Source organism: Protomyctophum bolini (genome assembly GCF_963924005.1).
Source record: "Protomyctophum bolini genome assembly, chromosome: 13".
NCBI lineage: Eukaryota > Metazoa > Chordata > Actinopteri > Myctophiformes > Myctophidae > Protomyctophum > Protomyctophum bolini.
The window spans coordinates 26,667,358-26,681,067 of record NC_137874.1 but is presented as its reverse complement, the minus strand read 5'-3'; the positions used below and the strand labels follow the sequence as shown (position 1 = coordinate 26,681,067).

Here is a 13,710-nt window from a genome sequence, read left to right as displayed (position 1 = left end):
CACACACACACACGCACACACACACACACACACACACACGCACACGCACACACAATGTACATTCACTCCCTAATGCCAAACATACTGTACGAGTTGATTAATTGGGACAACACTAATTGAAATGTACTTGTTTATGTCAAAATAATAGTGTGCTCCTTCAATGGCCTTTATTAGTCTCTGAGGCTGTGTTTAAAATGGCATGTTGAAAATGTCATATGAATGAATCTATTACTGCGTTCTGAAAAACGATCAGCTGGCTAGGGAGCTCGCAGTTAGGAAACATAGATGTTTACAATAACCAATCCATGGGAATTTGTCTTATAATGCACGCTGTGCTAAAACACTGTTTATTGGGCGAAATGTACTAGTACATTTTAACATCACAATATATGGTTTAGCGAGTGCGCTGTGGCCTTTGTAGTACTGTAGAGAGTACCACACACACTCACCAGGTACTTCCAGCTCCTTTTTATGAGAAGGAATGCACCTTTCATGTGTCACAGTTGAGAATAGATATCGAGCTGGGAGGTGGGCCGGGCCTACCCACTGGGAGCCATCAGGCAAGCCGCCCTCAGGTAGTATGAGATAAAAGAGATATCCCTATGCATACATGAATATTATTTCAGTAGACAGAGGGAAAAACAAAGCCCATATAGGAGTTAATGGTTTCTCTATATCTGGCAAGAACTCTGCTCTCTCCCTCCTCTGCTGAAGAAGTGGTTGTATTAACAGGGCAGCAGAGGACTGAGGGCTCATTCATACTTAGGAGTAGAACTGTGTTGCTTGCCTAAAAGAACCAATTTGATCTGAAAAACTACATATGCATTCGCATATATTCTTATAGTGAGCATGGTCGTGTAAATGAGGTGGTCTTCTGAAGCTTGAGCAGCTTCATGTCCTGTGATCGTTTAACATGTCCCCAGCATTGCACAGAAACCTCTCATCTTTTGGGTCCACCCGAACTGAAAATACCCGACATTACTCGGCCCGGGTCGGTTCAGATTCCAGCAAGAGCGAGGTTAAGAATTGCAACCACTACTGTGTATGACTCTGTAACGACCTGCAAAAAAACGTTGAAACATCTTTTTTATTCCAATAGTAGTTTTTGAGCGGTGCCAACTGCTCCTATAAGTGACAGACTGTGTATGTATGTCTGTATGTCTGAGCACGACCCATTGACCCCTGCAGCTGATGCTGATTGGGGTTCACATTCCGGGTCGCGCACACACACACACACACACACACACACACACACACACACACACACACAGAATGTTGTGCAATCGACAATAAAAAAAACAAAACGATTACTCACCCCATGGAGATTTTATTCATGGGTATTGTTTTGTTGTTGTCACGTGACATAATCCAATAATTTTATGACCAGCAGTGGTTCACTATGGAGACAGACAGACAAAGTCTCATTCCACAATATAAATCGGTTTGTGAGTGCATTTATATAAAGTATTCAAGTGGAACATATTCCATCAGTATTTTTTGGAAACTTTTAATTGAAGCACCTTATCAGTGATCCATTGTGAAAGGAACTGCAATAATTAAAATTACAAGTCAATGCCACTTCAAGGAGTTTCCACAAGACTCTCAACCCCCTCCTCCCCCAACTCCTGTGTGACCAAAGGTGAGGATGTGTATAATTGCATGTCTGCAGTCTTTGCTGAAAAGAGTGTGCTTCCCCTAGATAAATTTGAGGACGAGTTTTAAAAACGTTAATGCCACCTTCATCGTAGCCCCTTCAGAATGTGCTACTTCACTTTACCTCCGTGCACAACTCCCAGAACAATCTAATTAAATCTTCACTCAGGCATGGAAATGGCTCTTCTTTCTACCTACCTCCATCCGCGTCAGTCACATCAGGGACATGCATAATGACACTTGTATTAGGTCTGTGATTCTCTCATGCGTGTTAGACATTTCTCTCTGATCACTGCCGCACGCATGCTAATCACATGTGGGACTCGTACTGCAGAGTGTGTGTGTGTGTGTGTGTGTGTGTGTGTGTGTGTGTGTGTGTGTGTGTGTGTGTGCGTGTATTCACAATTTGGCTCAGCTTTATTAAGGTTTGAGAACCAGTGTGAGGGGCTAACAATGGGGCCAGATCAGACAACAGGCAGCTGGACATGCTCTGGGAAATCATCTAGAGCCCTGCCCTCGCACGCGCGCACACGCACACACACACACCTTTTTATCGCTATAGTCATGTGATCAAGACGGATCTGTCAGATCCCATCCGGATTGGCTAAGAATGGTTTATAAAGTTTGCAGGAGTGGTCCATTATGAACAAAATCTAATCAAATCATGAACGTAACATGCCATTGCTGTGAAACTTTGCACACAAATTCCCACTAGGCCAAGGAAGAAATGCCACCCTAAATTTTTCAAATTAGCCACTGTGGCACTATAACTATTCGTGTTTTTACCTTTAGCTGGACCGATTGGCATGAAACACTGCATGCCCAGTTGCCCACTCCCTAGAGGCTAAGGATAAACCTCTGCCCTGCATTTTTCACATCAGCCTTTATATAATGCCTCCATGAGGCCAATTTATTCTGAGCAAATTACTCCTTTGTCCAAACATCACACAAACGGTACACATTATCTCTATGGTCATGTGATCAAGACGGATCTGTCAGATTTTTCTTATTCCTTCCAGATTGGCGAATTCCAAACATTGTTGGCCCACAATAATAACCTGCCTGACCTGTCCTCCGACGAGCTCCTTTCTAGTTCCCATTGAAAAGTGACACAGTTTGATGTATTAATGTGTTCATATTCCATGCTTTGTTCATGAATAGAATACATAGGATCACAACGGAAACCTTTTTTGTGTTATCAGAGGAAATTGTTGTTTGGACATTAGCTGAAAAAGTGAGACATTTATTTTGTGCATGTGCGCGTGCGTGTGTCTGTGTGCGTGTGTGTGTGTGTGTGTGTGTGTGTGTGTGTGTGTGTGTGTGTGTGTGTGTGTGTGTGTGTGTGTGTGTATGTGTGTGTTCCAGACCAGTGCAGTGCTGTGTTCAGGAGGATGTGCTCTGCTAGCAGTCAGTTCCCTGTTGGCCATCATCACCATGTTCCTGCCCAGTGGAGGATGTGAAAGGAGGTTCTGCACCTTGGCTGGCTACATGCAGATGGCTGCAGGTTAGTGCACACACACACACACACACACACACACACACACACACACACACTGTCTCTCTGTCTCTCTCTGTAGGACAAATTTTATATGGCTAATCATAATTATATACTGGTTAAACAATTGACAGTTTAAAGATTTGTATTGCCCTCCAACTCCCCCATGCTTCCTGTCTTCAACACATGCTGATAACGATGCCAGTCATCAGAGCTGGATAGAGGAGCTGACTTTAGTTACCCATCAGTCAAAAACCCTGAGGACAGCTGCTGCTATGGCAACGGGAGGTTGTGCAGTAGTGGTGGGGGTGCGGGGTGCGATAGATTTAGAGCTTGCTGTAAAAAGACAATTACAGCCCCTTAACACAGGTCATTGGTTCAGGGCTACATGTGACTTATCAGGCCGCTGCTTTCATTCAAGTAGGCCCATAAACAAAACATGGTCGCACCACAGTGCTTCCAACCGTGTGTTAACAACCCATAATACACCCAATCACATGTTTTTCTACCCAGTTCCCCTGTGCTGTGGACCCGTTTTATTTGCAATGTACAAACCCATACTTGTATGGATGCTTTAGTGGGGCGAATAGTGAATATTAACCCAGCATGGCTTTTTGCAAAAAAATCATCAATCTAGCTTAAAATGGGTCTCATTGCTTTGAGTTTGTAGCTTGGTTGTTTTTGGTGAAGAGATTTGGCGTAGATGGAAAAAGTCTGTTTGCTAGAAGGTTTAAGTGGTTAAAAGTGACCCTAACATTTACAGTTTTCTTTGACCCTTGAAGGGCACTGTGTATGCTCTGCCCTTCTCACAGACTGCGTCACATTCACTTTATTTTCTTTTTTACCTGGGAAAAAGTAGTACTGGTATGTACTTAATATGTAATATTGTGCTTCATTTCAATAACTTTATGGGACATAAATTAAGACAACCAGGCATTAACCACATGAACCCTAGTGTCCCTCTTCTGGGCACGTCATAAGAGGTGAAAATTCAGCAAGAATAGAGAGACACATCGTGACACAATGTGAACTTCTATATTTCCCTTCAACAAATGAACAACGGAGAATAAAAGATAAATATAAATTGAATGAAAGTCTCTTTTATCTTATAGTAGAGGTCTTGGGTTAAAAGGAGAAGTATAACCTTGTCACAGCTTATCCTGCCGATGCTTCTTAGGTTTTATTTGTGTTTGTTTTTATCATCAAAAGCCTATTGTATCTTTGCCTTAGGGGAAGTCTTGGACAGAGACAACCTTGCTTGGAGAGAACAAACACTGTCAGTGCTGACACATTGTTGGCTCATCTCTCTTGCACCGTTTGAACTCTCTATAAAAGTCTAATATATGCTTGTGCTCTGGTGTTGCGCGCCGAACATAGCCATAGAAATTCTCTACTGTATAACAATATAAACTAGAAAATGTGCAAAGTGTGGTTGCGGCAATCGCTTATATACAGTAGGCCCATCCCACTAATTTTGATAACGAATTACAATGTCAAGTCACCCTGTGGTCATGTGTAAGTAAATCGGATGGGATTTATCCCCTCAAAAATCATTTTTATGCAACAAACGGTTACATTTTTTGCGGGAGCCCCCTATGGATGAAAATGTAATTTATTTTCGCTCTGGGTTGATCATTAAACCACCCGCGATGTCATTCAAATTTGGGATGGATTGGACATTCCGTTCATGATTTTGGCATTCTTTGTAAAATAGGCCCCTCCTAACTTTGGACGACGATTATGGCCGTACCGTATGAACTATTATAATTCTGAATGAATACAGTGTTTTAATCGGATAGGTCCAGAGATCATTTGTACCAATTTGTGTGAGATTAGGACAAAATCTGTAGGTGGAAGAGCAAAAAATCTAATATCAGATACTTGAATTGGAGCCTTAATTAGTCTTTGATCTTCCCATTATAAGTCTATGGAGAACTAATTAATTAATATCAATTAAACTGTACAACATATCTCTTAGCAAAATACGTGCACACGATTCCCGATGAAGCCGGTGGATTTGACCTGGCTCATGTCCCGATGAAGCCGGTGGATTTGACCTGGCTCATGTCCCGATGAAGCCGGTGGATTTGACCTGGCTCATGTCCCGATGAAGCCGGTGGATTTGACCTGGCTCATGTCCCGATGAAGCCGGTGGATTTGACCTGGCTCATGTGCGTACTATACCAAAACTGTGGGACAAGTAGCGTGCCAAAGTATCGCTCATTTACAATAACAATAGTGTGGTTGCCCTGTTAGGGCAACCACACTACATTTAGTATACTCAATATTTTGCCAGTGGTCTATGTGAGAATATTATATAGCCACAATTTAAATATAATCAACCATCTTTATCTGTTGGTAGGTCATTTGGGGAATGTCCATGTTATAGTGTAGCCTATTACCCTTGATAGAAGTTCTTTAGTCTAACAAAAATTGCTAGGTTCTAAGGTTACCAATATCTACCATGCACGGAGTCAAGTCCATCGCATCGCATATGGACAATCCAACCGTTATGTCCATATATGGGCATGATGATGGTTCGTAGTGCATGATTTACTGTATCATGCTCAATTTGCTATACAGCACAAGGTTCTACCAAAGTTCAACATCGCTTTAATACTAAATAAGATTTTTTCCCCCTCTCTCTCTCTCTCTCTCTCTCTCTCTCTGTGTGTTGTGGAATACCGCCGGTAGCTGCTTGAGTCCCTGTGGGTTATTTTCCTCACATTTGTTTTTGCGTATCAATGCAACCCTGCATCTTCACCCTTGCATTGAGCAATTAACCTCAGTCCAGAGCAGTGGCATTTAACCACTTAAAACCTACAGTATGTACTTCATTGACCGGAGTCCACCAGGGGACTATATAGGCCCCCTCCTTTTTTCCCTCTAGCCTACTCAAAATCTGTAGCAGATCTGCTATTTTTGCCTAATGTTTGTCCATTTTCATGTTGGGAATACGGTTCATGTGGTTATAAGGGCCTATAATCCATAATGCCCATAATGTCCAGAGTTAGACGTTTCACAGGGTGCCACAGGGTATTTATTGACGCAGCCTGATCAACGTACGTCTCTGTCTGCCTCCAGGACCGGATCAATGATGTTATTTAGATTAGAAGGAACCAGATTTGTGCCACAGGAAATTATTAAAGCCTGCTGTGTGCATGTCATTTTGTATTGCATGTGTATGGAGTCCTGTTCTCTGAAATGAACCCCCACTACTACTGTTTTGACGGAGGCATGGCTTTCACCCCATTATCTCAGTTTGGGCAAATGCGCTCCCCACAACATTATTTACCATTCTGTGCCTATGGGGTTGTAACTTGGACGGAGGAGTGCCGTCTCAAGCGAACTTCACAACATTATTTAACATTCTGTGCCTATGGGGTTGTAACTCGGACGGAGGGGCTCCATCTCAAGCGAACTTCACAACATTCGCCACGGAAACTCGCTCGGTGGTGGTTCTCGTTGCTCAACTTCACTTGAGAAGTTGAGACAGCGCCCATCTGTCCATCCTCTCGCGGTCTATTGGGAGGATTTCAGTGTAATATGAACAGATCTGGGGGTTTTCTAGTAGTGGATGTACGGAATTACCAATCTGTTATTTCACCGTGTTTGTGTGAGATCGGGTTTCTGAAATAGAGCTCTGTGTCTAGCATAGCAGCACACTATGCTAAATAATAATACAGAGTGAGGAGCCAATCCTTTGTTCCCATTCCAGGTTAAGTCTGGTCTAGATGGATGGGAGTCTTTGCACAGAGTACAAAAAGCCCAGAGGAAGAGAGATCAGAGGAATGCGTGTTTGTTTTCCCATGCATGCCGTGTGTGTGCGTGCGTGCGTGCATGTGAGAGAGAGAGCGGGGGGGATAATGCGAGAGAGCGTGAGCCAGAGTTGGTGTTTGCGTATGCCGAGAGACTGATATTAAAAATAAATGCTCTGATAAAAGCCAGAGAAAAGTCTATTAAGCACAAGGGTTTTGTTTATTATCAGTAGAGTGTTTCAGAGGGCGTGTTGACCCCATACTGTTAGATAGGAATAAATGAAGTGCTGACTCTCTTGCCTCTAGCCTCTTTGCATTGAGAATGATGGCTGATTTGATCTCCACATTCCCTATCTTTGACAGTCAAAGTGTGTGTGTGTGTGTGTGTGTGTGTGTGTGTGTGTGTGTGTGTGTGTGTGTGTGTGTGTGTGTGTGTGTGTGTGTGTGTGTGTGTGTGTGTGTGTGTGTGTGTGTGTGTGTGTGTGTGTGTGTGCACGTGCACGTGCGTGCCAAACTTGTCTGTGTGCTGCTGTTCTCTTCCGCCTCCTCTCTGTCTCAGTCTCTCTCCCTCTTTTTTGCTCTCCGTCTCTCATTCATCACACACACAGACACACACACACACACACACACACACACACACACACTCTCCATCTCAGCCCAGCGTGTCCCAGGAGTGAGTGAGGTCCAGAATTCACCATTTGGTCCCTGACTGACTAACCAGCAAGCTCTTACTGCCTTGTTCTGCCCTGGTTCCGCCTTTATGTTGAATTTGCTAAAACATAATTTTTTGGCAGAAAAAAGATGATGTTCCTTTTTACTGACACAAAGTTTAAAATAAATGAATGCACAGAATATCAATACAAAGCAACTGAAAAACACATTATTCCAATCATGGTAGTGGATGGAGAGAGAGGATAAGCTGACAGCTGACCGGAAGCAGCGGGACAAAAATCTGATGTCTCCATAATCATTTCGAGTTGTAGTCTTGTTAGCTTGTGTTTACATTTGCGCTGTGGCACAGCTACACCAGTCTCGAGTTGATCCCGCCTCTAGCATACTGCATACGGTCGCATATCGCTCCGATCAGATTTTATTCAGAGTACATCGTCTCTGCCCGAGAGAGACCAGATGGGAGCAGGAGGACGAACTCACTGCTGCCACCAGCTGGCGGAGTCAGGTTAGAGAAAGGATTTTTGTCCAACCACGAAACGGCAACCAATGGGTGCGAAGAGGGGCACAACCACGGGCGGGACTTGACAAAGGGTGAATTAGACTGTCACGTGAACTTTACTCAGCACAGCTACAGCACAGCAACTGCTCAGTTCAGTAGAGCTCAGTAGAGCAGAGTAGAGCACAGCTCTATGCTGTGTGGTGTCTGTGGTCTATGAATGTTTTAGGCTCTGAAAGAGGAAGGCAGCAGCGCTACTTGTATCTATATCGACCTCACTCTGACCGTCACTCGGTCAGAACAACGAATAGATGCCCTCATCTTCCTCTTTTCGAGATCAATATATCAACAAAGTCATGCCCACATGACCCGCAGGAGGCGGTCTCACCGTATAAGTTACGACCAGTGCGGCCGGCTCCGCCTCTTTGCCTCTCTCGCCTCATGAGATCTGGAAGGTAAGTATTAATGGTATTGTATCTTTGAGATCTACTGTTAATGCTGACTGCTTGGCTTTCGCTAGTAGTCTTTATTCACACTCACTGCTTCGGAAACCCGTACACTTCGGTGCAGGCGCCTGGCGTCCCTGTGGGTTGCTGTGTTGTGTGACTTTATAGCCGACTGTGTTTGTTTACTAATGCTAAACTGTAACACGTTGTGGTATACTTGTGGGTTTGCCTACAGGGTTTTCCCGTCAGTTAGGCTACCTTAAGAGTTCCGTTGTTACGGAACGGCCGTGATACGGCGATTTTATGTTGTTGTTTGTACCCGTCGCTGCGCTGTTTGCAGCTGCGGGGGGAAACATTAAGGTTACTTTAGTAACCATGGTTTAAGTGAGTCGAATACTTACTGACAGGTTCCATCCAAGTTGGTGGCATTCCGGTCAATTCCGCGTGGGTTCACATGCGATGTAGACTGTGGATGTAGACTAGGTACCCACATTAGTTGATTCTAGTAGAGTCACTAAGTGAGATTTCTTAACTTGTCCTCCCTTCATACTGAGTGTATTGTAAGTGGGGGAGAAGAAGCTGTTTAATCCCCTCAGTCACTGAGTTGGATTGTTATACTCTGCTGCCATTGATACAACTGGTGTTGTCCGCAGCCTACAGGGTGGTGTTTGGTGTTGCTAATCCCCCTCTCATACGTTCGCGTATGGGGAGTATACTTGATTAATATTGCTATTATTTTGCATATTGCTATTGTTACCCCTGGTGCCACGCTGTCCGCAGCGGGCGGGGTTTGGTTTTTGTTACAACTAGTTCCCCTCATACGTGCGCGTATAGTGGGTGTACGTTGTTAACATTGCTATTATTTGCATATTGCTATTATTACCCCTGGTGCTACGCTGTCCGCAGCGGGCGGGGTTGTTGTTGTTACAACCGGTCCCTCTCATACGTGCGCGTATAGGGAGTATACTGAGTAACATTGCTGTTATTTGGGCATGCTACTATGTTCTACCCCCGGTGCTGTCCGCAGCCTACAGGGTTGTTTTGGGTTTCCTAATTCCCCTCTCATACGTGTGTGTATAGGGAGTATACTTGCTTAGCATTGCTATTTTTGCATGCTACTGTTTAATACCCCGGTGCTACGCTGTCCGCAGCTAGCAGGGCTTGTTTTGTTACAACTAGTCCCTCTCATACGTTCGCGTATGGTGGGTTACGTTGGTTAACATTGCTAGTATTTGTGCATAGGCCTACTGCCATTTACTACCCCTGATGCTACGCTCTCCGCAGCCGGCGGGGTTTGGTTCTTGTGGTGCTGATTATTCCCTCTCATGCGTTCGCGTATGGTGAGTTACGTTGATTAACATTGCTAGTATTTTGTGCATACTGCCATTTACTACCCCTGATGCTACGCTGTCCGCAGCGGGCAGGGTTTGTTCCTTGTTACAGTCAGTCCCTCTCATACGTGCGCGTATAGTGAGTGGACGCTGTTTGGCTAAAATTGTTTATAAAGTGTTGCATACGGCTATTTGCTACCCCGGGTACTACGCTGTCCGCAGCTGGCGGGGTTGTGGTTGTTATGCTAACTATTCCCCCTCATACGTTCGCGTATAGGGAGTGGACGTTTGATTAAATACTGTAATACATTGTGCATATTGCTATGCGCTACCCCTGGTACTACGCTGTCCGCAGCTGGCAGGGTTGGTTGTGTTAGCCTAAAGCCCCTCTCATACGTTATGTATGGTGAGTGGGTGTTTTGAGTTCGCCTAGTATTACCCTGTTACCACACTGTTCGCAGCGGGTTGGGTTCGGCGTTCTGCTTCCTCAAGTACGTGCGCGTACAGGGAGTAGGCTTTGTTTACCGGTGTATATATATATATATTGCGGCCCCTGATACTGCTGTTCGCAAGCGGTTTGGGGTTTCCTGCATATCCCTAGGTACGTTGCGTACTGTGAGTGGGCGGTAACTGAGCTACTATGGCCTCCTACGTCTGCTGCTGTTGTCAGGCAGCCATGGACCCCCGTTACGGCCACCGGGAATGTCCCGTTTGTTTGGGCAGAGCCCATGTGCAGCGGGACGTCGAGGACCCCTGTGTTGCTGCCATCGACTTGCCCTATGCAGTCAGCACCCCGGCCCAGAACCGGGGCCTGGCCATAGGCACGTACGGTGAGTAGGCTTTGTTTACCGGTATATATATATATATTGCGGCCCCTGATACTGCTGTTCGCAAGCGGTTTGGGGTTTCCTGCATATCCCTAGGTACGTTGCGTACTGTGAGTGGGCGGTAACTGAGCTACTATGGCCTCCTACGTCTGCTGCTGTTGTCAGGCAGCCATGGACCCCCCTTACGGGGGGGTGCCTGGCCCGGAGGATGACCCAGATGTGCTTCCATCCATACGCCTGGCTCCCTTACTTTAGCGGGCCACGGGCGGACCACGCTTCAGTGTCAGGCAGCACCAGATCTGCGCTCTACACGGAGTCCGCTCCAGACGTCGCGGCTAGTGAGACACTGGTGCTGCACGTGTTGTCGGCAGCGAAGCTATTGAGTATGACACTTACAGCCCCGAAGTCCGCCTCTGCGGCGGGTGCCTTCAGGGCGGTGTCCCAGGCTCACTCGTCCCCCACTGTTCCGGAAGCAGAGGGGTATTCGGGGATGCTAATGACTAACTGGGGGAAGCCTGATAGTGACTCCCTATTATTATTAGGAGGAGGTACTGGGCAGGACCGTAAACCTCGAAAAGAGCTCGTTGCTCCCAACGCCACAGACCACCTTCCTCGGCATGTCCCTAGCTTCGGTATCGATGCAGGCACGACCGACTGCACAGAGGGTGGAGAGAATTACAGAACCTCCTGCGGTCTTTCCGCCCAGGGGCGAGGTTGACCGTCCTACATAGCTCAGACTCGGCATGCTGACCGCAGTCTCAGCAATCACTCCTCTGGGGCTGGTACATCTACGCCCATTACAGAGGTGGTTCAATGGCCTTCACATGGACCCCTGTCTACACAGGCGGGTCAAGGTCAGAGTCACTCGCAGGTGCCTTGGTTATCTCCGCCGCTGGCGGGACAATGCATTCCTGCTGAGTGGAGTCTCTCTCGGCGCGGTCCCGGTGAGACGAGATGATGCCACGCCCCAAGGGTGGGGCGCGGTATGGCAGAGGTCAGTCCAGGAGGGATGGTGCTCTCGATGGAGGGGACACCATATCAATGTGCTAGAACTCCGGACTGTTTCCTTGGTGCTGAAGCACTTCTTGCCCTCTCAGGGGGAAGCACGTGCTCATTCAATTTTCCTATGTGGTTCAGCCTGGCAGAGACCAGTGCCCCACTCGGGATGGACGCTCTCGCCAACGCTTGGCCGAGAACGCTCCTTATGCATTTCCCCCGATCCCCCTGTGCTTCACAGGGTGGGATCGTCAGACGACGAGTTCTCTTGGTGGCCCTCGAGAATAGGGTATTCAACGCTCAGTCTGTTGGACGGGGATCCAGGGCAGCCTCCAGTAAGGGTAGACCTCCTGTCCCAGCTGGACAGGAAGGTGTGGCATCCATCGCCGAGCCTCCTTCAGCTTTGGGTATGGCCACTGAAAGGGATCAGTCACTCTTGAGTGGGCTAGGCCCCTCAATATGTGAGACCTTGCGGAATGCAAGGGCCCCTTCCACAAGGTTGGTGTACTCTAATTGCTGGGCTGCTTTCTCATCATGGTGCAGCGACAGGGGTCTGGACCCAGTCTCTTGCCCTATACAACACGTACATTATTTACAGTGTCTACTGATGCCGGCCGTGCGGCGTCCACCTTGAAGGTGCACACGGCCGCTATATCCTTCAATCATGGCCATATTGATGGCAGGTCAGTTGGTGCGCATTACTGGGTGACAGTTTCTGCATGGTGCCAAGAGGTTACGCCCCCCTAGGGTGAGGCGTACGGCAGCTTGGGACCTACCTCTGGTCCTGCGGGCATTGAGCAGGGCGCCCTTGAGCCTATGGCTGGGTCGTCCTTGAGCTCTTCGATTAAGACTGTCTTTCTGTTAGCAGTTACGACAGCTAAGTGTGTGAGTGAGCTCCACGCACTTTCTATTAGCCCTGCATGCCTTCGGTCGAAGGCTAGTGGCACTGGGGTCACATTTTCACCAAATGTGTCATTTTTGCCTATAAGGTTCTGCCCCCGATTATGTTAACCAGGCCATAGAGTTGGCGGGATTCCATCCTCCCCCGTTTACATCCGAGGTGGAGGAAAGGGCCCACTTAATGTGTCCAGTCCGCGCGTTGCAACTGTACATTCAGGCAACACGGGATATTAGACGCTCAGAGCAACTGGTTGTGTGCTACGGCAGAAGGAATAGAGGAGGCGCGCTGTCTAAACAGCGGCTATCCCACTGGGTAGTGGATGCAGTTAAAAGGGCTTATGAAGCACCTGGTAAACCTGCCCCCTCTCCGGCGAGTGGAGACTTCACCCACAGGTGGTCTCACAGATATGGACCTGCTTCGGCTGGGCCCGAGCAGACCTGTGCGCCTCTCGAGAGAATGCTCACTGCGAGCTATGGTTTCCCCTGACGGGTCACGGGGGCCCCTGGGGCCTGGATGCTCTGTCAGGAGAGGGGCCAGACGGCGTGTTATACGCTTTCCCTCCACTCCCCCTGATTCCTCAAGTTGGCATCGGGTGAGGCGGAGTTGTTACAGAATTCAGTGATCGCACCCCAACAGCCAGGGAGACATTGGTTTCCAGACCTCCTTCAGCTGTTTCAGGGGTCTCCATGACCGCTGCCGGCCAGAGCAGACCTCTTGTCCCAGGCAAAGGGTCAGATTGGGCACCCCAAGCCGAGGACTCTGCAGCTCTGGGCCTGGCCTCTTCTGAGCCCCTCCCGCAGGGGCTAGATGAGGCCGTCCTTGACACAATGCGTAATGCCAGGGCGCCTTCCACCCGTGCCGGTTACGACCACAAGTGGAAGTGCTTCTCGGCCTGGTGTGCTGCCCAGCAGGTGAAGCCTGTCACCTGCAACGTATCCCTAGTTTTACGTTTTCTCCAGTCCCTCTTGGATGCTGGTAGAGCAGCCAGCACCATCAGGGTGTATTCCGCCGCTATTTCTCTCCGGCATGAGGAGGTTGAGGGGCTACCAGTTGGTAGGCATATTTTGTCACTCAGTTCATGGCTGGTGTCAAGCGGCTACGCCCCGGACGGGCCTTGAGGGCCCCTACTGGGGTC

General features: G+C 47.7%; 1 protein-coding gene across 1 annotated transcript in view; it reads left to right on the top strand.

Moving 5' to 3' along the window:
• The window catches only part of lhfpl7 (LHFPL tetraspan subfamily member 7), a gene marked incomplete at its 3' end in the record, with an annotated part of 108,366 nt that overhangs the window by 19,863 nt on the left and 74,793 nt on the right, over positions 1–13,710 (top strand). The window contains exon 2 of the mRNA XM_080780304.1: positions 3,019–3,157. Within this exon, the coding sequence (XP_080636430.1) occupies positions 3,019–3,157 (139 nt within the window). The remainder of the gene's footprint in view (positions 1–3,018; positions 3,158–13,710) is intronic.